This window comes from Oryx dammah, unplaced genomic scaffold (genome assembly GCF_014754425.2).
Source record: "Oryx dammah isolate SB20612 unplaced genomic scaffold, SCBI_Odam_1.1 HiC_scaffold_18, whole genome shotgun sequence".
Lineage (NCBI taxonomy): Eukaryota > Metazoa > Chordata > Mammalia > Artiodactyla > Bovidae > Oryx > Oryx dammah.
Window position 1 is genome coordinate 67,056,721 of NW_024070202.1, and position 26,159 is coordinate 67,082,879.

At 40.9% G+C, this 26,159-nt stretch overlaps 1 protein-coding gene across 1 annotated transcript in view; it reads right to left on the minus strand.

The window, feature by feature from the left end:
• Window positions 1–26,159, minus strand: part of CHN2 (chimerin 2) — a 341,136-nt gene that overhangs the window by 130,952 nt on the left and 184,025 nt on the right. The window contains exons 4-5 of the mRNA XM_040259709.1: window positions 4,483–4,514; window positions 74–187 (exon numbers count right to left, since the gene is read on the minus strand). Coding sequence (XP_040115643.1) covers window positions 74–187; window positions 4,483–4,514 — 146 coding nt within the window. The remainder of the gene's footprint in view (window positions 1–73; window positions 188–4,482; window positions 4,515–26,159) is intronic.

The following is a 26,159-nucleotide window of genomic DNA, read 5'->3' on the forward strand; positions in this document are numbered from 1 at the left end:
TACCACAATAAAAAAAAGGGAAAAATAAGTAAATCCTTGTAAAGCAGTTGCAACTGTGGATAATCGGGTTCACCTTAGTGCTAACGTGTAGCATCCTGGCTGGCGCTGGCTTTCTCGAAGAATGTAGGCACCCTCTACGCCTCCAAGAAGCTCATCTGCCTTCTCTCGGGAGATGATACCGTGGAACCTGAGAAGAGACAAGAGCATCTTTGTTCTGAACAAACCATACACCAAGTATGGACCACAAAGAGCTGGTTAAAAGACATGGTGGGACCACTTGGAATTTATAGCTTCTCACCTTAATGAAGAAGGAAGTGACTAATGTATAATTCCAAATGGACTTGGACCCACCTCCCAGCATGCACCCAAACAGATAATATGCAAAAGAAAAGGAAGAAGGCCAAGTCCACCTGGCTTTCTGCTATTGTCTTTGCTCACAAGCTGAAAATTAAAGTCAGAACCAAAAGCCAGGTTATGACTCCTCTTTTAACCACGGGGAATAACAAAAGAGCATTTACCAATTTAGCTCTCCGCTCACTATGTATTATCCTGATTGCAAATGAACACATACTGATTATCACCCTGCTTACTTCAGGTGTGGGGTGTTGTTCATTTAAGAGGCTCATTCGCTGGTAAGAATAGCCAGCAGTCATGAGCAGTCTTCCACTTCTTTAAATTTTGAGAGCAATTGCTTAGGGATGTGTTTGGAAAGTGTACCTATTTTTCTTTTTTTAAAGATAATGTTTATTTTTTTCCCTTGCTATTTAAAAAGTAATACAGATGCATGTGGAAAATGCAGTAGGATTTCAGGCTTAGCCAGAGACTCCGCTCTGGAAGGGATGTCTGAGCCCTAGAGAGCATATGGTGAGAAGGCATAGAGAGCCAGGGGAGAAGAGAACAGGACAGCAGTTAGGGACAGTCAACCAGCCAGCTCTCTGTCACCCTCAAACAATGACAGCTGCTCAACCCTATTTTTGGAGATTTGATCATTCTGTGTTACAGAGGAAGGTGGGAGCTGGGTTGCAGGGTGAGGTCGGTACCGAGGGGCCCTGGGCTCTTGGGAGAGGGAACAACACTCTTTCTAGGATTACCCAATCGTAGAGAATTTGGAAGAATAAATTAGAGAAAAAATTTCTGGACAAATAATCCTCTTTTACCTTCCTGGAAGGGAGAAGGGAGGGAGGGAAAATTGGCTACACAAGTTTTTCCCCAGGAATGCAAAGATTATTTAGAGGACACATGTACCAGGATAATTTTTTGGAAAAAAAATATACCTATCACAATGGGTGCATGCTGAGTTGCTTCAGTCGTGTCCAACTCTTTGCAACCCTATGGATTACAGCCTGCCAGGCTCCTCTGTCCATGCGATTCTCCAGGCAAGAATACTGGAATGGGTTGCCATGCCCTCTTCCAGGGGATCTTCTCAACTCAGGGATAAAACCCGAGTCTCCTGTGCCTCCTGTGTTGCAGGCAGATTCTTTACCACTGAGCCACCAGGGAGGTTCATGTGTCACAATTTTTATGTCCTAATTCCCTTCTATTCTGTACTGCTAGATCTTACAAGCTGAAGCTTTAGTCTTATGGGAGTGAGGTCCCAATGTTCTGGCTTTGAGTTCTCAAATCAACTCTCAAAAGTCTAGAACAGTGATAGCTGGGGAAAAAGAGGGGCTGTGGCTTCTCAAATTTTGGTTTTAAATCTTGAGAGCCAACACATGGACGTCTTGGAGCAGCGCATTTCTGGGGTGAGGATAAACATACTGTGTGACGTAAGAGTAATCCTCCTGCCCACAACTGCCCGAAAGGACAACTGCCCGAAAGGAGACCAGTGTCCCCAGTTATTTTGGGAGGGAAATTGGGAGAAATCTGGCCAGAGCCCAGGCTCAGTGGGTCTGAGTTGGGAGGTGGAGAAGCCTCCTTTGACGACGAGCTTGGCGCATTTAGGGTGGTATGCCCGTAGACTGGAGACCTTCTTTGTAGCAAAAGCTGGAGCTGGAGAAGACTGGACAGATGGTCTGAGCAGGGACCTGAGGGCAGCCTGCAGTTACCAGGCCAGTAAGAGAGAGACAGAGAGACAGACAGACAGACAGACAGACTTGGGGAGGGTAGAAGAGCAGAGGGCACTGGAAAGATTCCCACATCAGAGTCAGAAAGGGCAGAAGCTGGTGCCGCAAGATGTTTAGGCTGGGATGTCCAGGATACAACCAGACAGGGCAGGGCGGGGGGCGGGCGGGGATGACCATAGCAGGAAGAGACACACACAGAGGAGGGCAGAGAAACCGGACACCCCAGGCCCAGACCACTCTCTGGGCGGAGAAGGGCGAAAACCACAAGAGGAGGAGCATCCTAAACAGGCGGCTAACCTGGAAGCAGCTTCGTTTAAACGCCCTTGTTTTAGGGATGGCCGGCAACAGATGCCAAGTGTCAAGAACTAAGATAAATTCAATTGTTTGAAAGAAGTAACAATTTTGTGCACCTGAAGACTCAGCGTGCAGCTCAGCATCCCCTTTAGGGACAGATTTAAAAGTGTCCTATATATATATACATATATATAATATATATTATATTATATATATATATATATATATATATATATATATATAATGATCCCAACTTTTCAAAAAGAAAGCCTGCACAAAGACTGGAAAGAAAGAGATGAAGGGAAAAAAGTTAACAATACTTCTCTTTAATGGTGGGTTATGGTATTTTACACATTGTCAATTCCTATACGGGCTTTCCTGGTAGCGCAGCTGGCAAAGAGTCCGCCTGCTATGCAGGAGACCCCAGTTCAATTCCTGGGTCAGGAAGATCCACTGAAGAAAGGATAGGCTACTCACTCCAGTATACTTGGGCTTCCCTTGTCGCTCAGCTGGTAAAGAATCTGCCTGCAATGCGGGAGACCTGGGTTCGATCCCTGTGCTTTAATTTCCCCCAGTTAATTAGGTATCATTTAACTTTTTAAAAACCAAAGTAATACCTATCCACAGTGGGAAAATTAAAAGGCACAAAGGAAATAAAAATATAAACAGTAGAGAAATACAAATTCCCTTTTCACTAATGACACCCATTGTCCACACTTTATTGTGATTCTAAGAAAATATATGTACAAATGTTTACTGAATAGAGCATATCTTATATTTTGAATGGAATTTAAAAAACCTTTTATTTTTTTAAAAGAAAGGGAAACACAGAATCTGAAGTTTTTAAGCTAACTTCCCTCTAATAGGAAATGTCCCTTCTTTGTGGTTTATTTGGTCTCCTCTCACTACACAGTTTATGTGGATGGGGGTTTGAGGATGAGAACTAGGAGGTTATTCAATAAAAGTCTTATGCAAAACAGGAAAAGACAATGAATAGAGTTCCTTATGGAATTCATGTACAAAAGTGTTCTATTTTAGAAGTATATATTAGGTTTTCATTTTCTTTTTTAATTCTTTTTGTTGTTGTTGTTCTAGAGCAAAATCCAAAACAGTATACTGAAGAGAGAAAAAGTCATCTTATATCCAGGTTGAATGTTAGGGATGTGGGGGTGGAAGAGAGGAGGCCAGTGGTCCAGGCAGGTACTCCAGAAGCCCTAGCTGAATTTTCAAGGCCCAGTAGGAAGGTTCAGAAATGCAGCCATGGCAATTAGGAAGTAGCTGCTGAACTGGGACAAATAATAGCATCATTAATCACAAGTGTGAAGCTCTGATGGGTAAGGGAATAGAGGAAGGAGGTTTTAGTTTGGTCGGTGGACTTGAAAGAGACTTTGCCCCTGAATGCCTCCAGGTTGGACGTGGGAAGAAGAGTGAACTGTGTATCTACCCTGACTCTGCGCTGGGCAGTCCTGCCTGCTGTGAGCTGTGCACCAGGCCACAGCCACAGCCTGCTGGCTGTTTTTATGGTAATGCACATTTGCTTTGCAGTAGGTTTCTCAGAAAGTAAAACAAGAGATGAAATTAAGAGGAAAACGGAGAAAATCATAATTATGGTATTAAGGTAATTTGGCTAATAGATCCACATCAAGAGAAATCATCAGTTTGGTTTTATGAGACTGCAAGGAAATGGGATGACTTTCCTGAGTGCTGCACTTACTGAGGTGCGTGAAAGCCAGGAATTCGGACTCAGTTTACAATCTTTGACTCGAGCTGTTTATACGGTATCGAGGTAGAAAGTGAAATGAAAGACTAAGAGAGCCACAACTATGGAAAATGCTGCCTTATGTTTCAAATACTTCCAGGCACTCAGTGGCTGCTTTTGTGAGAAGAACTGAATGTAGCAGAAGATAGTGTCCCTCCCACATTTGTGAAAGCCAAACACCTGAATATTATAAGAAAAATTCAATACAAAAGGATCTGATTGCATTTATCCTTATTATTAAACTCTTGCACAATGGACATTTGATGAAGACTATATATTGGAAAATTTTTAATATTTAATATTTAAATGACATATGAAAATGACTACTTATTATGTTATTAAAACAATGAATAGCAGAATACATACTCTCTTCCATAATATTTTGGTCTGTTTTCCACCTATATTAAAAAAGAAGAAAAGTATTAATAATGCATTTGAATTCAAATCAGATAGATGAAACCACTATTCAAATAAACAGAGCTAGAGTCCTGGAAATAATTTTATTACAGTTTTTATTCCCCAAATCAGAGATCTAAGACATTCTGGAGTTAATCAACACACTCAACTTTCTTGAGTAAAAATGACTTAGGATTGCCATATTTCTCTAATCATTAGGCTCATTCCCACCCAAACTCAAACATCCAATAAAAAATTTTCAAAGGAAATAAAATGAGACTTATTTTAATATTAAGGAATTGATAACAGTATTACAAGGCTTCATCCTGAAGGACAGAATAAGTACTTCTAGCATGAATAAAACATAAATATTTATTTCAATCTTTCTCTAATTGTTTCATTATATGGTTGTAATAAAAATGGGGTGTACATCAGGATTAAAAATAAGCTTAATTTGGTCTCTTTACAGATAAAATCTACATCCTAACATTATTTTTTCAACAAACGGCTAATGGGCTAAAATTCATTTGACATCAGAGGTATAAAGTTTGGAGGATAAGATTTATGAGTTGACTGAAAAGCATAAATATTCCAGAAAAGGTTTTTGAATCATATCTTGAGACTTGGGGTAATCACACGGGATTTCTACCACATATATGTGATAATCTACTTTCATACAAACTTTGTTTTCTTACGTTAAAGATGTTGGAGTTGGTGAGAAATTAACATGAATTCCCATGTTCAGCTTTTATTCTTCTAGTCTGATTCCAGGGACACTGAGGATATATAGAGCTACAAGAAGTTATAGATTTTCACTGATGCTTATAAACAGCAAGTTCATGTTTATTTGCTAAAGTAGAATATGAGTTGGGCGGCTATTTCATTTACAGTCATTTCTGTGTATAGTCATATGGGCAGTTTTCTCAGCGGGGCAGAGTGGTGGTATGTGAAGGCAGTTTCCCAGTTTACGTCTAGCCTCCAAAGGATGCAGGCCACCTCGTGTGAAGAGCTGACTCATTGGAAAAGACCCTGATGCTGGGAAAGATTGAAAGCGGGAGGAGAAGGAGACTACAGAGGATGAGATGGCTGGATGGCATCACCGACTCAATGGACATGAGTTTGGGTAAACTCCGAGAGTTGGTGATGGACAGGGAGGCCTGGCGTGCTGTAGTCCATGGGGTCACAAAGAGTCGGACACGACTGAGCGAATGAACTGAACTGAACTGAAGTGGGCAGTAGGGAGCTATGCACTAGAGGAAAAGTTTCAAAAGGGGGAGCCAGGGGACCATCTTGACAAGCCTGCCTTGGGCAAGCCTAGCTGGCATAAAACTAATCATCTAGACACTTCTAAATATGTGTTCACTCTTCTGTGCATTTTACACCCGAAAAGCACTGAACCAAGAGAGGGCATTCATCACTCTTTATCTTCAAGGTTTGAAGCCTGCTAGGTGTCCTTTACAAAGGATGATCTAAATAATAGCATTAATCGAAGCACAAAGTATGTAAAAAGGCACCTTGTTATCTGATGTGTACCATGACTACATACTAGGAAGCTTTTGAATGTGAGTTGCACATTTTGTCATTTACATTGTTCTATTAGCTTTCTCAGTTCTTTGCTACTCTTAGGACACACGTTTACAAAACTAGGTATAGCTCCCAACCTCATTCTCTTCCTCAATCCTCTTATCTTTCCAAAAGGGAAGAGGAATTAACCTAACTTCCCAGATGGACAGCATGGCAGATAGAGCTTACTACTAACTCCTGGCATGCAGGTTAGTTAATTTAATTGCCTCTTAAGACAGCAAACGGCTTTCAGTTCATCTACCACTCATAAAAATACACAGCACACTTACGCTCAGAGCTCTGTGCTCAGCCTGGTCATTGTTCATGAAGTGATGACCTCAGAGATATGAGAGGAAAAATATAAGGAGCTCAGGGGTGTTCTGTACTTGCAGTAGAAGGGAACTTTTGAAAAATCTAACATAGGCCCCCAAATAGGGAAGTCAATATCTAGGGTGCCTTGAGAAATACCAGATAAGATCCTGCCTGAAGGACCCTTTGATCCAACTGAAGAACAAATCTGCATATGAAAACTGCAAGAAAATAAAACAAGAGCACTGAATCGTGTGGGAGAGACTCCACGTGGAATACCGTCATGGAATAGGCACCCAATGTCGCACAAAATGTGGACGAAAATACTATCCTTCATTTGTCTGAAATTCAAATTTATCTGGACATCCTGTTTTTCTTTCTTTCTTTTTTTTTTTTTCTTCTAATCTGGCAAAGCCACACATGGGGGAGAGGAAAGGTGGAAGTAAGAGAGAGTGAAGACAGAGGATGTGGACAGACATCCAATCACGGCTCCCACTGTCGAGGCTGCTTTGATAGTGATCTGATTCAATCTCTCTTCCTGGTGTTGTCTTCTGTAGCTCGTAAAGAAAATATAGCTGTCCTCATTAGTGTTAAAGAGAGAAATAATGACTGGGATAAAAAGCTGTAACAATCACCTCTTCCTTTTCCTAAACTTTTTGCTCACAGGAATCTAAACATGGTCTTTCTCTCCACCTCTTACTGAGCTTTTGATCAGTCAAGAGCTAAATTTAAGTTATATGATGCCAGAAAAATCATAGAATATCGGCATTTTTTTAAGATGGGTCATATTGGATCCTCAGACCCTGACAAAACACAGTCAGCTGACATCAGGGCTCTGAGGGACAAGGGATCTGACTACAGTAACATCTTCCTTGTGACCAAGTACTGCCTTAAAGGAGCCTTACTCTGCCCCAGGCACTGCTTCATATTAAACATTGACGGGATCATGATGTACCTGTGAAACACAGGTTTGTTTTATTAAAGAAGCCATAGCATTGAATTTCAATTTCCAGGTATATGAGATTCTCTTCAGTGAATGAGACAGAGGACAACTGATAAATAATAAGTAAAGCAGCTCTGAAGTTCCTCCATTTTTCACTGAGAATACGTCATTAAAATTAGGCAACTTGAGAAAAACGGAGGGCTAATTTAGGTAGTCACATGGATTCAGGAAGGGACAAAAACACAACATATCCCAACATAAAGGGAAGTTGCCTGCCAGGACAACGGCTAAAGCTGGACAGCCCATCACATTGTGAAGCTGGTCACTGTGAGTGTGACTGGCTCTTGGGGTTTAGTGACCCACTTTCAGAAGTGAAAGAAGTTCAACCTTTTTAGGAAAAAGTAATAATTTGTGGGCATTTTGCTCCATCTTCCAATGCTGGATCCTTTCATGAACTACTTGGTTCTGAAAGGAGCACCACTCTTTGCAAAAGGAGGATACTAAGGCAACCAGTGAGCACACACACACCCAAAATGGGTACTCCCCAAGACACAAGTGACTTCGGTTATGTGGCGTGACTGTGCAAAATGCTGGCTGATTTGTTTTTAAATAAGTATAACTGAACATCATTCTCTAAATAAGGACCATCTACAGGAGACTCCCCTTCATGGATCACAGCCTGATCCTGGCGAAAGTGCTTGTGTAACTCAAGAAACTATGAGCCATGCTGTACAGGGCCACACAAGATGGATAGAGCATGATGAAGAGTTCTGACAACACACGGTCCACTGGAGGAAGAAATGGCAAAACCCTCCAGTATTCTTGCCATGAGAACCCCATGAATAGTACGAAAGGGCAAAAAGATATGACACTGGAAGATGAGCCCCCCAGGTTGGAAGGTGTCCAATATGCTACTGGGGAATAGCAGAGGATAATTACAAATAGCTCCAGAAAGAATGAAGAGGCTGGACCAATGCAGAAAGTTGTGAATATGTCTGGTGGTGAAAGTAAAGTCTGATGCTATAAAGGACAATATTGCATAGGAACCTGGAATGTTAGGCCCATGAATTAAGGTAAATTGGATGTAGTCAAGCAGGAGATGGCAAAATTGAATATCGATATCTTAGGAATCAGTGAACTAAAATTGATGTGAAGTGAAACTCACTAAGTCGTGTCCGACTCTTTGTGACCCCATGGACTATACCATCAGTGAAATTCTCCAGGCCAGAATACTGGAGTGGGTAGTTTTTCCCTTCTCCAGGGGATCTTCCCAACCCAGGGATCCAACCCAGGTCTCCTACATTGCAGGCAGATTCTTTACCAACTGAGCTATTAGGGAAACCCAAAATCCATGCGAATGAGCAAATTTAATTCAGATGACCATTATAACTACTACTGTGGGCAAGAATCCCTTAGAAGAAAAGGAGTAGCACTCATAGTCAATAGAAGAGTCTGAAATGCAGTACTTGAGTGCAATCTGTAAAATGACAGAATGATCTTGGTTCATTTCCAAGGTAAATCATTCAACATCACAGTAATCCAAGTCTATGCCCCAACCACTGATGCTGAAGAAGCTGAATCTGACTGGTTCTGTGAAGACCTACAACCACCTCTTCTGCTGCTGTTGCTAAGTTGCTTCAGTCGTGTCTGACTCTGTGCGACCCCATGGATGGCAGCCCACCAGGCTCCACCATCCTTGGGATTTTCCAGGCAAGAACACTGGAGTGGGTTGCCAGTTCCTTCTCCAATGCATGAAAGTGAGAAGTGAAAGTGAAGTTGCTCAGTCATGTCTGACTCTTCGCGACCCCATGGACTGCAGCCTACCAGGCTCCTCCGTCCATGGGATTTTCCAGGCAAGAGTACTGGAGTGGGGTGCCATTGCCTTCTCTGGCAACCTCTTCTAGAACTCACACCAAAAAAGATATCATTTTTATCATAGGGGACTGGAATGCAAAAGTAGGCGGTTAAGAGATAACTTGGAGTAATAGCCAAGTTTGGCCTTGGAGTAAAAATGAAGCAAGGCAAAGACTAACAGAAGTTTGCCAAGAGAACACACTGGTCATAGCAAACACCTTGTTCCAACAACACAAGAGATGACTCTACACATGGACATCACCAGATAGTCAATACCAAAATCAGACTGATTATGTTCTTTGCAGCCAAAGATGGAGAAGCACTATACAATCAGTAAAAAAAAAAAAAAAAAAGACCTGGAGCTGACTATGGCTCAGATCATAAACTCCTTCTTGCAAAATTCAGGCTTAAATTGAAGAAAGTATGGAGAACCACTAGGCTGTTCAGGTATGACCTAAATCAAATCCCTTATGATTATACAGTGGAAATGACAAACAGATTCAAGAGATTATATCTGGTAAACAGAGGGCCTGAAGAACTCTGAAATGGATGAAGTTTGTAACACTGTGCAGGAAGCGGTGACCAAAACCATCCCAAAGGGAAAAAAAATGCAAGAAGTCAAAGTGGTTATCTGAGGAGGCTTTACAAATAGCTGTGAAAGAAGAGAAGCAAAAGGCAAGGGAGAAAGGGAAAGATATACCCAACTGAAGGCAGTTTGAGAGAGATGAGAAGGCCTTATTTTTTTTAATTTATTTATTTTAATTGGAAGATAATTACTTTACAATATTGTGATGGTTTTGCCATACATCAACATGAATTGCCCATAGGCATACACTTGTCCCCTCCATCCTGTACCCCCCTCCCACCTCCCTCCCTTTCTTAAGTGAACAATGCAAAGAGATAGAGGAAAACAACAGAATGGGAAAGACCAGAGATCTCTTCAAGAAAATTGGAGATATCAAGGGAACATTTCTGGCAAGGATGAGTGAGAAAAAGGACAGGATGGCAAGGACTTAACAGAAGCAGAAGATATTAAGATGAGGTGGCAAGAATGCACAGAAGAACTATACAAAAAAGGTCTTAATGACCTGGATAACCATGATAGTGTGGTCACTCACCTAGAGCCAGATATCCTGGAGTGTGAAGTCAATTGGGGCTTAGGAAGCATTACTATGAACAAAGCTAATGGAGGTTACAGAATTTCAGCTGAGTTTCAATCCTAAATTATTTCATAATTTCATGATGCTGTTAAAGTACTGTGCTCAATATGTCAGCAAATTTGGAAAACTCAGCAGTGGTTACAAGACTGGAAAAGGTCAGTTTTTATTCCAATCTCAGAGGGCAATGCCAAAGAATGTTCAAACTACTGTACAACTGTGTTCAGTTCACATGCTAGCAAGGTTATGCTCAAAATCCTTCAAGCTAGCCTTCAGTAGCATATGAACTGAGAAATTCCAGATGTACAAGCTGGGTTCAGAAAAGGCAGAGCAACCAGCAATCAAATTGCCAACATTTGTTAGATCATGGAGAAAGTAAAGGAGTTCCAAAAAAACATATACTTTTACTTCATTGCCTACATTAAAGCCTTTGACTCTGTGGATCACAGCAAACTTAAAAATTCTTAAGGAGATGGGAGAACCAGACCACCTTCCCTGTCTCCTGGGAAACCTGTATAATGCAGATCAAGAAGCAACAGTTAGAACTGGGCTTGGACCAATGGACTGGTTCACAGCTGGAAAAGGACTATGACAAGGCTGTATATTGTCACCCTGCTTATTTAACTACTGTGCAGAGTACAGTATGCGAAACACCACTCTGGGTGAGTCATAAGCTGGAATCAAGATTGCTGGGAGAAATATCAACAACCTCAGATATGTATGATACCACTCTAATGGCAGAAAGTGAAGAGGAGCTAAAGAACGTCTTGATGAGGGTGAAACAGGAGATGTAAAAGCTAGCTTAAAATTCAACATTCAAAAAACTAAGATCATGGCATCCGGTCCCATCTTCATGGCAAATAGAAGGGGGAAAAGTAGAAGCAGCAACAGATTTTCTTTTCTTGGGCTCCAAAATCACTGTGGCCGGTGACTGCAGCCATGAAATTAAAAGACACTTGCTCCTTGGAAGGGAAGCTATGACAAAGCTAGACAGTGTATGAAAAAGCAGAGACATCACCTTGCTGACAAAAATCTGTCTAGTCAAAGCTATAGTTTTTCCAGTAGTCATCTACGGATGTGAGAGTAGGACCATAACGATGGGTGAATGCCAAAGATGCTTTGGATGCCAAAGAACTGGTGCTGGAGAAGACTCTTGAGAGTCCCTTAGACAGCAAGGAGATTAAACCAGTCAATTCTAAAGGAAATCAACCCTGAATAATCACTGGAAGGACTGATGTTGAAGCTGAAGCTCAAATACTTTGGCCACCTGATGTAAAGAGCCAACTCTTTGGAAAAGATCTGATGATGCTGGAAAGATTGAGGGCAGAAGGAGAAGGGGATGCAGAAGCTGAATGGTTGCATAGCATCACAGACTCAATGGACATGAATTTGAACAAATTCCAGGTGACAGTGGTGGAGAGAGGAGTCTGGTGTGCTGAAGTCCACGGGTCGTAAAGAGCTGGACGTGACTTACCAACTGAACAACAACAGCTGGGTAATAGTCCCCCTAGGAGGGCAGTATTTACCCCTGACATCACTGTTGATCAGAACACATTTGGAATTCCTTTTCTGGAACTGGCCTTAAGAACTGTTACCCTTCTCCTAAATATCCTAACAGCTTCATCTCTCCAAGTGTGGTCTGGTCATTCAAAACAGAAATTTTAGGATGCATGTTAAAGATTGCAGATTCCTGATCCCTTTTTAAGAAGAACTGAATCAGAAATACTGAAGGTGGGGCTTTGATGTGCTATTTAATGAAGTCCTATTTAATTAGGCATATACTGAAGTTTCAGAATCACTGGTAAATAGAAACATACATTAGTTTTTTGAGAATGGAGTTGAGAGTAGATGTTATTATAACAAACAGGCAAAAGTTATTCAGAGCTAAATTTAGTAAATAGGGTGAGTGATCCAACTAGGAAATCCATTTGAGACAAAAATGAAGCACAGTTTTCTAGTAATAAGATGTGCACTATGACTTGTTCTAAAGGCACTTTAGAAAAGCATTCCCAGGACACTCTGAGCAATGCAAAGCTGGGGAATAAAAGCACAGCTTCCCAAGATGACTGATTGGAAAGGGACAACACTCATGTAATATATGGTAGAGTAAACTATTTCATGACTGTATATCCTATCTCATACATAATTAGTGCCACTACTGTGACTACTGAAGACGGTTTTAGTCCTGTCCAGCCCTGTCCACAGGATCCATGCAGTATGTTCTTCTACATGTGAAGATGCAAGTGTCATAGCTTCCCACCTCATGGCCTCATCAGCCCATAACCATCACAGGCTCCAATCAAAGTAAATCAGTTACAGTTCTATAAATGCACCCCTAACACATCCACCATTTTTTGGTATGTTCTTACTTTAAGATCCTGAACTTCATTTTAATAAAATAAAGGTGGATCACAAGATGGTTGGAAGGGCAGGCTCTAGACTCAGACGGCCTGGCTTTAAGGCCATATCAGTGTGTCCATAAGCAGGTTACTAACTTCTCTGTACCTTAGTTTCCTCATCTTTAAAATGGAGATGGTAACAAAAGTATCTGCTTCATTAAGTTGTTTTAATAATTAAATGAGTAAATATACACAACATGTTTGCAACAGTGCCTGGAGTACCTAGATATACAATGGATATTAGCTATTATTGGTATCCAGAAAGAGCCTCCCCTATACCAAAGAAAGAGGCAGGCCCATTATTTTCCATGCTCTTAAAGCGCCTTCTACCTATCTCTGCTGAAAAACTTGACATCCCACCATATTTTAAATCTTAACTTGCTTGTTTCTTCTCTAACTATTCTGTGAGTTTTTTTAAGCAGCTATCTTTGTCTTCATCACCATTGTATTCCTAGAATTTCACCCGATGTCTGGCACAGAGTGAATGCAGGCAGCTCTTGTTATCTGAATCTAATCCATTTCTAAAAATGTGTTGGTCCCTAGAGTTTCAAATAACAAGAGTCTATATCCTACTGTTTTAAATGGAAAAAATAATAATTCATTTGTAAAACATCCAAAAATATCAATGTCCCAGACATTACTAAAATGCTTTAAAATAATTATATAACAATTTAAGAATTTCTGCATAATATGGAATATTTAAACACTAATTATAAAATTGTTTAACACTTCATAACATAAATGACTAGGTATGTTTGTGTGCAGTCCATGGTTGAATTGAACAGGAATTTTACTACCCTTCTACACTGAGCATATTCTAAAGTAAACAATGAGACACTACTGCAGATTTGAAAGATACTATCTAAATTAGACCTGAGTTGGTAGTGCCCCCAAGGTACCTGGCCTAAACAAATACTGAGGAACTAAACCTTCAGGGGAGAAGTGGGGAGAGTTATGAATATAATGTTCAGTATGTTTAAACAAGGGGGCTTCCCCCGTGGCTCAGTGGTAAAGAATCTGCCTACAGATGCCGCAGGAGACATGGGTTCGATCCTTGGGTAGGGAAGATTCCCTGGAGGAACACATGGCAACTAATTCCAGGATTCTTATCTGGAGAACCCCCATGGACAGAGAAGCCTGGCGGGCTACAGTCCATGGGGTTGCCAGGGATTGGACACGACTGAAGCGACTTAGCGTGCATGTTTAAACAGGAGGCCAATCAGGAGGGCTCTGAGGTCTGAAGGAGCCCCTCTTCCATCATCTAGCTTCCCTGCTGCTCAAAGTATGACCTGTGGAGCAGCAGCATTGGTATCACCTTGGAGCCTGTGAGAAATGCAGAATGTGCATTTTGAAGGGGAGTCATGTATACGTGCGGAGAAGGCAGTGGCACCCCACTCCAGCGTTCTTGCCTGGAAAATCCCATGGATGGAGGAGCCTGGTGGGCTGCCGTCTATGGGGTCACACAGAGTTGGACACGACTGAAGTGACTTAGCAGCAGCAGCAGCATATACACATGGTGGTTTAAGAATTTGTCCCACATAGGAGAACTTGTGATAGCAGGTTTTTAACTGGGAGACTGATTTTGGCCAAAAGCTTTTGTGAGTCATTATAGCAAATATTCGGAGAGTGATTGTTCTGAGAGCAAAGGGTGCCTGTACTCATTAAATGTGTGTAGAATGAGACAGAGATTATGAACGCAGAGCCCTGCTGTCAATTCAATTGCTGTGTGACCCTGAGTGGGTTATTAAACTTCTTTGCATCTCATTTCTCTTGATTTTCAATAAAACTAGAGTTATAAAAATATACTATTTTAATAAGGCTGTTCCAAAGATTAGATGAGATAATACATGTGAAAAACAATGGGACTTGGAACATTGTGGTAACAGGATAACGCTCATTGAACGGCTACTCTTTGCCAGGATTGTTTGGAGTTCAGACACGACTGAATGAATGAACAACAACAACTCTTTGCCAGGAGCTGTCCTTAGGGTTTCATGTATTTTCTCATTTAAGCCTCCAAACAACCCTGTGAGGGAAGTGAGCACACTTATTTTTCAGAGAGTCCCTAAACAACTAGCTTGAGGTCACAGATCTAGTAAGTGGCTTAGGACTCAGCACACACACCTTTAACCACCGTACTTCCCATCTTCTCCAGAGCAGCTGACAATCAACGTGGATGCCTTCATTGACTAGCAAAGTTCTACAGTCTAGCTTCAGACTAAAGTACCTCAGTTGTTCTTGATTTTTCTTTTGCCAGAACTGAGCACCTTAAATTCCTTTGGCATGAACTGAATTCTGTCAATGAGTTAACAAATGAGAACTTGGAATAAATTTGCCTAGATGTAGTGACATTTTGGGTCTGTCAAAGATTTCCGTGGGGTTTAGAATTAGGTATATTCCAAACTACTTGTTTTGTTTTCCAATTCATTCTTCTAATTTTAAGCAAGAATCTTCAGCATTTTGCAAAGCTTGAAAGAACAGTAGGGTGACAGCTGCATAGTGAGAGACAGGAAGCATAATCCTTAAATGAGTTGGCTTTATAGTCAGATTATCATTGCCTAGATAAACACAAGTTCTTTTATATTTAACACAAAGGCATTTAAAGAATATTGTGAGCCCTCTGTAAACAAGGTTTCCAATTATTGAAAAAAAAACAACAAAGCTTTTATAACCCCCCAGCAGCTGGTATGTGTTAAGTTTTTGCTTAATAGAAATAATTTAAAAACCCAATTTAGCAACCTCCTACATAGGGCTGCTAGACTGCTAGATCAAGTGTGGGAGAAAGGTTTTTGATGGGGGGATTTGTACTGGTGATACTGGGGCAACTTCATTCAGGAAAAAATTAATTTGGGTAATTTCCATCTAACTAGAAATCAAAGATCTCTATGAAAGGGAGAGAAATAAAATGCAGGTACTGAAATTTTATATTCTTTGTGAGAAGATGCTCAACATCAGTAATTATTCAGAGAAATGCAAATCAAAACTGCAATGAGGTATCACCTCGTACCAGTCAGAAGGGCCGTCATCAAAAAAACCTACAAACAATCAATGCTGGAGAGGGTGTGGAGGAAAGGGAACTCCTTTACACAGGTGGTAGGAATGTTAGCTTATACAGCCACTAAGGAAAACAGTATGGAGGTTCCTTAAAAAAGTAAAAATAGAACTACCATATGACCTAGCAATCCTACTCCTAGGCATATACCCACAGAAAACCAAAATTACAAAAGATACTTGTACTCCAGTGTTCCTTGCAGCACTATTTACAATAGCCAGGACATGGAAACAGCCCAAACATCCATTGACAGATGAATGGATAAAGAAGATGTGGTACATATACACAGTGGAACATTACTCAGCCATAAAAAGGAACAAAACCGTGCCATTTGCAGAGACGTGGAAGGACCTAGAGACTGTCATACAAAATGAAGTAAGTCAGAAAGAGAAAAATAAATATCGTATATTAATGCATGTATGTAGAAGCTAGAAAAATGGTACAAATGAACCTGTTTGCAAAGCAGAAATAGAGACACAGACGGACAGAACAAATGTATGGACACCAAAGGGTTAAAGAGGGAACGCAATGAATTGGGAGATTGGGATTGACATATATATATATATATATATGACTATGTATAAAATAGATAACTAATGAGAATAGATAACTAATGTTACTGTATAACACAGGGAACTCTACTCAATGCTCTGTGGGGACAAAGAGGGAATATATGTATACGTACAGCTGATTCACTTTGCTATACAGCAGAAACTAACGCATTGTAAAGCAACTAAACTTCAATAAAAATTAACTAATTAAAAAAAAAGAAATTTACATTCGGTGGTCAGATCACATAGTATAGAATGAAAATTGAGTGAACTTGAAATCTCCCTTTCTTTTCTTTAGTTTTCCTCATGGAATTACTTTAAACTCTCCAGGATTTTTATGGGGCACTAATGAGGTACTTTACTTCCTGTCTTGATTAGAGTGTATTATAAAAAATAATCTACCAGCCAGTCTTTCTGTAATAAACCTCCTTAAAAGGTTACCAATGGTTTTGCTAAGTTATGTAAGTAACCACAAGTCAGGCTCCTTAGAAACTCGCTATAAACATTCTGCTGACTCGCAGATGCATACAATACCAGGTTGGATGCTCAGGGTCAAAGTAGTTCCCATTCATTTGGCTTGTTTTCTGTCTTCTCTCCTTTCTTTCCCTATGTTTCCCAGGGATTATGATTTTAAAATATGTGTGTATGTGTTCAGTTGCTCAGTTGTGTTCAACTCTTTGAGACTCCATGAACTGTAGCCTGCCAGGCACCTCTGTCCATGGGATTTCCCAGGCAAGAATACTGGAGTGAGTTGCCATTCCCTTATCCAGGGGACCTTCCTGACCCAGAGATTGAAGCCATGTCTCCTGCATTGACAGATTCTTTACCACTGAGCTACCTTTTAAAATAAGTGGTAATATTAGAACAAATAAAAAGTAAAAGATTCTTCTTAGACCAGTGGTTCTCAACTGGGAGGGGAGGTTTTTTTATGCCCCAGAGGATATTTGGCCATATCTAGAGTCAATTTTGATTGTCAGGACTAGCAGGAGGATGCTACTGGCGTCCTGCAGGTGTAGAGTCCAGGCATCGTGGGAAGCATCCTACAATACACAGGCACACTCAAAACATCTATAATGCTACTTTAAACTAAAAGAACTTTGGACTCGAGTATTCCCAAGGAAGGTTATTAAAACAGTCTTTTAAACTAAAATGCAAATAAGCAACAAATATTTGAAAGACACGAAATGGAGTAAAACGAAGGTAAGAGGGAATACTTGTTTTTGGTAATACTGATAAGAGTAGCTTTTAAGAAAAGACAGAAATACTTCTAGCTACTCAGGGAAATAGCTCAGATAAATGCAAAACTAAACAGACTAACAACTCAATAAGATTAATAAGGGAACCAACCTCCCTCCACCCTTGGAAAAGTTATAAAAAATATGAAAAACACTAAAGAAAAAAATTTAAGACATACTCAAGAATATCCTGCCTCCTGAGAAACTTGTATGCAGATCACGAAGCAACAGTTAGAACCAGACACAGAACAACGAACTGGTTCAAAATTGGGAAAGGAGTATGTCAAAGCTGTATATTGTCACCCTGATTATTTAACTTACATGAAGACTACATCATGTGATGAAGCACAGGGTGGAATCAAGATTGCCAGGAGAAATATCAGTAATCTCAGATATGCAGATGACACCATCCCAATGGCAAAAAGTGAAGAGGACCAAAGAGTCTGTTGATGAAGGTGAAAGTGGAAAGTGAAAAGGCTGGCTTAAAACTCAACATTCAGAAAATGAAGATCATGGCATCCGGTCCCATCACTTCATGGCAAATAGATGGGGAAAAAATGGAAACAGTGGCAGACTTTATTTTCTTGGGCTCCAAAATCACTGTGGATGGTTATTGTAGCCATAAAATTAAAAGACACTTGCTCCTTGGAAGAAAAGTTATGACAAACCTAGACAGTGTATTAAAAAGCAGAGACATCACTTGGCCGACAAAGGTCCATCCAGTCAAAGCTATGGTTTTTTCCAGTAGTCACATATGGATGTTAAGAGTTGGACCATAAAGAAGGCTGAGTGCTGAAGAATCAATGCTTTTGAACTGTGGCACTGGAGATGATTCTCGAGAGTCCCTTGGACTACAAGGAAATCAAACCAGGCAATCCTAAAGGAAATTAACCCTGAATATTCATTGGAAGGACTGATACTGAAGCTGAAACTCCAATACCTTGGCCACCTGATGTGAAGACCCAACTCACTGGAAAAGACCTTGATGCTGGCAAAGATTAAGGACAAGAGGAGAAGGGGGTGACAGAGGATGAGATGGTTGGATGGCATCATGACTCAATGGACATGAGTTTGAGCAAGCTCTGGGAGATTGTGAAGGACAGGGAAGCTTGGCATACTGCCGTTCATGTGGTCACAAAGAGTTAGGCACAACAGAGTGACTGAACAACAAGAATAGCCATCATGATATGCATATGTGAACTATCTAAATCCTTTACTCTGTGGGTCTCCACACCTAACAGCATGTTACTTTGAAACTTTGCTCTGACTCCTGAGTTGGAAACAAAACGTCCCCTCCTTCCTCCTTCCCAACCCCAAAGTCATTAAGTCCTGTTCATTGGGTGTAGGTTTTTAACTGCTCTCGAAATGCTCCTGCTTTCTCCCCATGTTCACTGTACTATCTATCCACCTGGACTGCTGAAATCGTCTTTTCACAGGTCTTCTTGCCCATACTTTAATCATCCTCCAATTTATCTTTCACAGTTGGGGCAGAAGATATAAATCTCATCACGTTACTGCAAAGTCTTCACTGGTCTCCACTGCCACATGGTCAAAACCAGTGGGGTCTCCCAGACTATTCTACTTAAAAGTGGAAACTCCTCTCCTTGGCATAACCCATATCTCTGCTCTGGTTCATTTTTTTCCCACTACATTTATCATCACCCGAGATACTATATATTTTACTTGTGTGTTTTTTGCCAATCTCTCCCATTCAAATAGAAACTACACAAGGGCAGAGATTTTTGTGCTTTGCTAGTTACTGCTGTTCTAGAGTCTATAAAAAAGCTGGTATACAGTAGTTGCTCAATAAATATTTATTGAATGAATAAATGAATAGTATGCAGAATCTTCCTAACATGGTCTTGCTTGTGTATCTAGAATATGTCCTGTGAACAAAGAATGTCACCTGCCACATTGGTAAACAAAGAGTGTTACTCTGGGCTGGAGGAAGCACAAGCTGGAATCAAGATTGCTGGGAGAAATATCAATAACCTCAGATATGCAGATGACACCCCCCTTATGGCAGAAAGTGAAGGGGAACTAAGAAGCCTCTTGATGAAAGTGAAAGAAGAGAGTGAAAACGTTGGCTTAAAGCTCAACAGTCAGAAAACTAAGATCATGGCATCCAGTCACATCACTTCATGGCAAATGGATGGGGAAACAGTGGAAACAGTGGCTGACTTTATTTTTCTGGGCTCCAAAATCACTGCAGATGGTGACTGCAGCCATGAAATTAAAAGATGCTTTCTCCTTGGAAGGAAAGTTATGACCAACCTAGACAGCATATTTAAAAGCAGAGACATTACTTTGTCAACAAAGGTCCGTCTAGTCAAGTCTAGTCAAGGATATGGTTTTTCCAGTGGTCATATATGGATGTGAGAGTTGGACTATAAAGAAAGCTGAACACTTAAGAATTGATGCTTTCAAACTGTGGTATTGGAGAAGACTCTTGAGACTCCCTTGGACTGCAAGGAGATCCAATCAGTCCATCCTAAAGGAGATCAGTCCTGGTGTCCATTAGAAGGACTGATGTTGAAGCTAAAACTCCAACACTTTGGCCACCTGATGCGAAGAGATGACTCATTTGAAAAGACCCTGATGCTGGGAAAGATTGAGGGCAGGAGGAGAAGGGGACAACAGAGGATGAGATGGTTGGACGGCATCACTGACTCAATGGACATGGGTTTGGGTGGACTCTGGGAGTTGGTGATGAACAGGGAGGCCTGGCGTGCTGTGGTTCATGGGGTTGAAAAGAGTCAGACATGACTGAGCAACTGAACTGAACTGATGGCCATCAAGTCATCAACCACTGTAGCCACCCCCACTGTGGTACAATCTGAAGAGATTCAGGATGGAAAAAACAGGATACTGGCCCTAAGTAGTTAAGGTGCATCTCAAAGTCTGGGTGCACTGAACCCAGACTCTTGCATCTTCCCATACATAGTAAAGTGCTAGCTTCATTAACTTGAGATGTCTAGGTTTTCTTTAATCTTTTGATGTTCCAACTCTCAGCATTTTTTTCCCCCCAAACTCCTATATATCCTGGCTCCTCCCTTCTTTTCAACAGTCCCTAGAGCTATTTCAGAGGCTGTCTCCTGGACTTAAGTTCTCAGTGTGTCTGCTGAATAAAACATAATTCTCAACTTTTAGGATGTGGATTTTATTTCACTCAACAGTTCTTTGCACACACACTTTTGCTCCACCACATCCTCATACCTCAGTTCTTTAAGTTCCTAATATAGAATATGCCTTGTAGTTTTGCACCTTGGTTGTTCATAGACTTTGGCCTTTCTTTGGTTGGGTTGTTTCCTCTGCCTGGAATTCTAATACTTGTTCGTTAACCTGTCTATGCCTTAACCTGGCACTGATCTTAATTATAAGAGGTAAGATGCTGCCATCTTGGGAAAATCTTTCCTGACTAACTCACACCAGTTTAGGTATGGTTTCCTAGCCTCTCTATAAAGGCCTGAGTCAGGGCCATGATCTTATTAGGACTGATATTGTTGGCCTTTGCAATCTCTAGATGTGAGCTCCTTGGGGAAGGAGCTCCTGTCTTCTCACCTCTGTTGTCCTAGCAACAAACAGCCTATCTTATATACAGCTCAGCTTCCATCAAAGTAATACATTATTTGAAAGACAGCTCTGCCCTAATGGCCTACATTCCCTTTCTGGACTCACTGAAATTTCAAAAGGGGTCTTCATGGCAACACAGGCAGTATTGATGGCTCACACCTTGGTCCTTTATGCTTCGACACCATAGGACAAAACATGCTCTCCTTCCAGTTTTCTGAATCTCCAAAGAGTAAAGAATGAAACCCAAGGAACAACCATGACTTGTTGTCAGTGATTCTGCTAATCAAGTTCCTGCACATTCTCAGGCCAAGAGGTGAATGTGGGAATCAACATAAGTTGCTCAGATGCTCTGAGCCTGGACCTTGCAAGTTGAGGAGAAACTATTAAGAGAAATGGTTAGAGTTGATTCACACGAATGGCAGAGCCTAACAGCTACAACAAAAATATTTGCTAATAGGCATTAAGAACTCACTATATGCCAAGAATTGTTCTAAGCACTTTCTTCATATATATTAACCCATTCAATGCTCATGACTACCCCATAGGTAAAATCCATCACACCCATTTCCAAAGGGCAAACAAATACAGAGAAGCAGGATATAAAAGCAGGCTATCATATCCTGGAGCTTGGGCCCCAATTACACACTTCACTGCCCAGAGGTGCATCCATCCTATTTCCTGGGTCCCTGAAGATGTCCTAATTCACAGATTCTTCCCAAAGCCTCTTGTTTAGCTCTTTTTTTCCATTCAGGGAATTTCTCCATATCTTTCCAATCATTTTCTTCACCACCCCTCCTACTTTTTCTCTCTAAATTTAGCCAGTTTTGATTCTGTTGCTCACAACAGAATCCTAAGTGATATTTCCATTAAATCCCAGTCTCAAGGGCTGGAGCCAAGGTGGCTGTGAGGTTAACAGAGCTCCACAGGAAATTCTGATACACACCTAGGATGGGAAACGATGACTTTCTCAACAATGTTCCCAAACATGGAAGAAATTAACACCTTCCTAGGACTACCGGAGAAGGCACTGGCACCCCACTCCAGTACTCTTGCCTGGAAAATCCCATGGATGGAGGAGCCTGGTGGGCTGCAGTCCATGGGGTCGCTAAGAGTCGGACACGGCTGAAAGACTTCACTTTCACTTTTCACTTTCCTGCATTGGAGAAGGAAATGGCAACCCACTCCAGTGTTCTTGCCTGGAGAATCCCAGGGACGGGGGAGCCTGGTGGGCTGCTGTCTATGGTGTCACACAGAGTTGGACACGACTGAAGTGACTTAGCAGCAGCAGCAGCAGCAGTAGGACTTCTACATGGATTTTGATCCACTCTCACAGTAGCCTTCAAGGAGTCCCCAAAGGCTAGCCGTGGCCATTTCTCTCCTCTAACTAGCCCAGATCATCCTCCCAGCAGCTCACTTTGACCCACTCTTCCTTGCTGCTTCTTCTCTGACACTGATTCCCTGGCTCTATGTGTGGGCTCCCAACACCCACTTTCAGCCCTGCTTGTATGGACAATGCTATCAGGTGTATTGCTCTAACTCTGCTTTCTTACCTGGGGCTTGGTACTCATACTCTGCCATCCTGAAGCCACAGCTCCAGGAATAATAACTTTCCTCCCATCAAGCCGAATACCACGGAGGCCACACTGGCCAGGGTGGCTGGCCAGCCTCCAACCAGGACAAGAAAATAAAATGTAAAGGGTTTACTTGTTTCTCCTCCTGATAACTTCCTACAGACACTTTATTTTTAAAAATACCATAAAGGTGAGTCAGAGTCTAGGATTCCATCGTGGACAGATATTTTATGTTGATATCTAATCTCATGCCCCTCTTGCTTCAAATACACTCTTCCCTTTCCTTTGGTCTTCAGGGCAGATAAGAACCTGAGAATATTCTCCCAAAGAGCAGGTTTCCACTGTTAGAAGCCACCTGATTGCCTGTTCTTCCTCACACTAAATAATCCTTGTTGTTTGAATCTTTCCCAACAGACCCTAATTTCCAATCCTTAATTCATCTTCATTATTCTCCTTGGAACTCTCTTTAAATTCTCCACATACCTCTTAGGCTCAAAGAGCTTGAAGTATGCAGTTGAACTGAATTAAATCAAGGGAAAACTAATGCTGCTGATAAATTTCTAGGAGGCAAAAAAGATCGGGTGAGTACGCTCATTTAATTCCTCATTCCTGTTAGCAAATTCCTTCCTTCAAAGCCTAATGGTATTTGGGTTAAGTGGTACTATATGTACTTTGGAAAAGGCAAAGAATGTCCATCAGTCTTATTCTTCTTCCCAGAAGTATTTTTTTAAACTCTGTCCTCCTAGAAATAAAAAATTCAAATGTAAGTATTCAATCCAAGTATTCAACTGAATGTGCTCAAACTGATGGATAAAATTAACCTACCTGCAGAAAAAGGGAACATAATTGGGAGATGGTAGAAATTAAAGATTATTTGGCAAAATATTCTCAATATTGTTTGTATTATAACCTTCCTTTGAAGCTTTTTTACACATATTTTTCTTTCCTAATCATTCCTTCCCAGCAAAATTTCAGTACTACAGATAGACTGTATATCTGCTTCTGTTCTATATGTTTATCTGTGCTTCGTAGACTGAAATAGTAAAGATTTTTATGTGCTCCCTCAAGAACAAACCCCCACCTTGGGCCTAATACTGGCTCCATTGAGAACTCATTGTCTGGTGACATCCTCATGGCTTTCAGAATGTTTCTGCATCTATTCTCCTACCAGGAAGGTGGACTATGTATGAATATCTTTGCCTCCTTTTTATAGATGAGAAAGCTGTGGTTTGGAGTGATAAGTCAATCTGCTCCCAGTGCTACCAGATTCGTGGTCGAAACCCAGCTGCTGCTTTCAGGGCCAGTATTCACTTTGCTATATGGTGATGATGCCATAAAATCTAAAAGCCTTTTCTCAATTATTTTAAAAAATTACTTAATTCAGCACTTCTGAAAAACAACACTTCTGAAATTTCCCCCAAACAATTCCCAATATGGTAATAAATAAGAGTGAAAGGGCTTTATTCATGTTTGTCCTTGCTTTCAAATTCTTCTTCTGACAAATTATTCCATGTTAAAAAGTCTTGAGCTTACGGGGCTTACAGCAGCTCTGACATTGAGCCACACTCCTGCCTTTCAGGGCTGCATACACAAGAGATTGTTTTTGTTCCCTGGGTCAGAGCTTGCCTGGACATTGCTCTTCTTGCATAAATGAACTTAGTTTTTCTTTCTGAAATTTTATTATGAAAATTTTCATACAGACAGAAATGCTGAAAAAAGTTAACAGCCAACACCCATATATGCACATTTTAAATTCTATAATATGTACTATATATATGTGCTTTATGGTATATCTATTTATTCATCCCTATATCCATCCACTAATCCAAATTTGGTGAGGGGGTGTATTTCATAGTAAGTGGCAGACACAGCACTCTTTCCCCCAAATGGTTTGGGCCTGAAATTAAAGAAGGTGAGCTTAGTTTACATGTTCAGATGGTGTTCCCAAATAAAGAGATTGTACACACCTTTTAAATTTCCTGCTTATGGAGCACTGGGTCACCTTTTTAAACAGGCTACCATTTCTTAACAGGGAAGAAGTGGCCGTGAGGAAGCAGGTGAAAGAACAACTTCTAATTGTAACTGCCTGGGCTTCTTTCACCAATATACAGGTGTTAAACATGAAGGTCAAAATGTTTCTCATAATGGCTTGGGGTCAAATCCATCCTAAACTACAGAACTAAAGTTCTTCTTCTGGCTAACATTTATACAAGTGCTTGGGAAAGGGTAGAAATTAAAGACCAATACGTCCCACAGATAAATGTCACTGTTCTGAGTGCTCTGCATGTATTAACTCTTCAAAGTTACTTCTAATACAAGACTAGGGGTCAGGAAACTTTTTCTGGCAAGAATAAGATAGTAACTACTTTCGGCTTTGAGGACCATACAACCTGTCTCCAGGACTCAACATGGAAGCATAAAAACAGTCATAGTTAATACATAAAGGAGTGAGCATTGCTGTATTCTAATAAAACTTTATTTACAAAAATAGCTGGCAGACAATTGTTTGCCAATGGCTATTCTAGACTAACACACATTGGAGTCCATTCTCAAAAATCATTTTCAGGACATCTTATAGTTAGCTCAAAACTCAGGGCATTTGCCAGTACCTCAAAGGGCCTTTTTATTGAATGGTGGTCAAATCATCTATTTGTGTTCACGTACCGCTGTCTCTTACTGCACAGGGAGGAAAGAATCATTAAGTTTTAATCCATGGTCTACTGATGCCAACTTGAAAAATCAAAGTGAAGGAAGACAGCAAACGGTTGAATTATACTGTTAAACAATCAAAGAATACAGAAACCCGAAGGGACCTGATCTGCATCCTTGAACTGAAAGGTGCTGCTGCACCATCATTAAACACGGTCTTTGAGAAGTCATGGAACTTGGAGGATCACAGCAGAGAAAAGGGACAACCAGAAAAGTGTAATTATAGACGCAGTAGAAATACCCTGGGAGATACAAGAACAATTCATCAAACAATTGATGTGTAACTACCTAGGAGGACACAAGGTGCTGGATGGTAACCAACAAGCCTTTGTGGGGCTGTGCCAAGGATATTTAATTTCCTCCCACAGTAGATGGGGAGATGACACTGGCCCTGTAAACAGGAAGAAGAAAGAGATACTATCACAAAAGCAAAGCTTGCTATTCTTGCCAACAAGACAGGGAGATATGGCATACTGAGAGCTAATCCAAGACTGTGGCTTGTCAGAGAACACAGCCAAAGATGATTGATTGTCAATGGTGCCAATCAAGCTGGGAACAACAAAAGGAGTGGTAGACTGAGGCAAGGAGGCACGGCCCAGACAGCATCACCACTGGACTGGCTTTCATTGATAAATGAGTTGCCTACAATTCTGAATTGAGAGCTACTCAATGAGCACACAGCTGATTCACTGAGTGAAGTGACTAGCACTTGGAAAACAGAAATATATTTC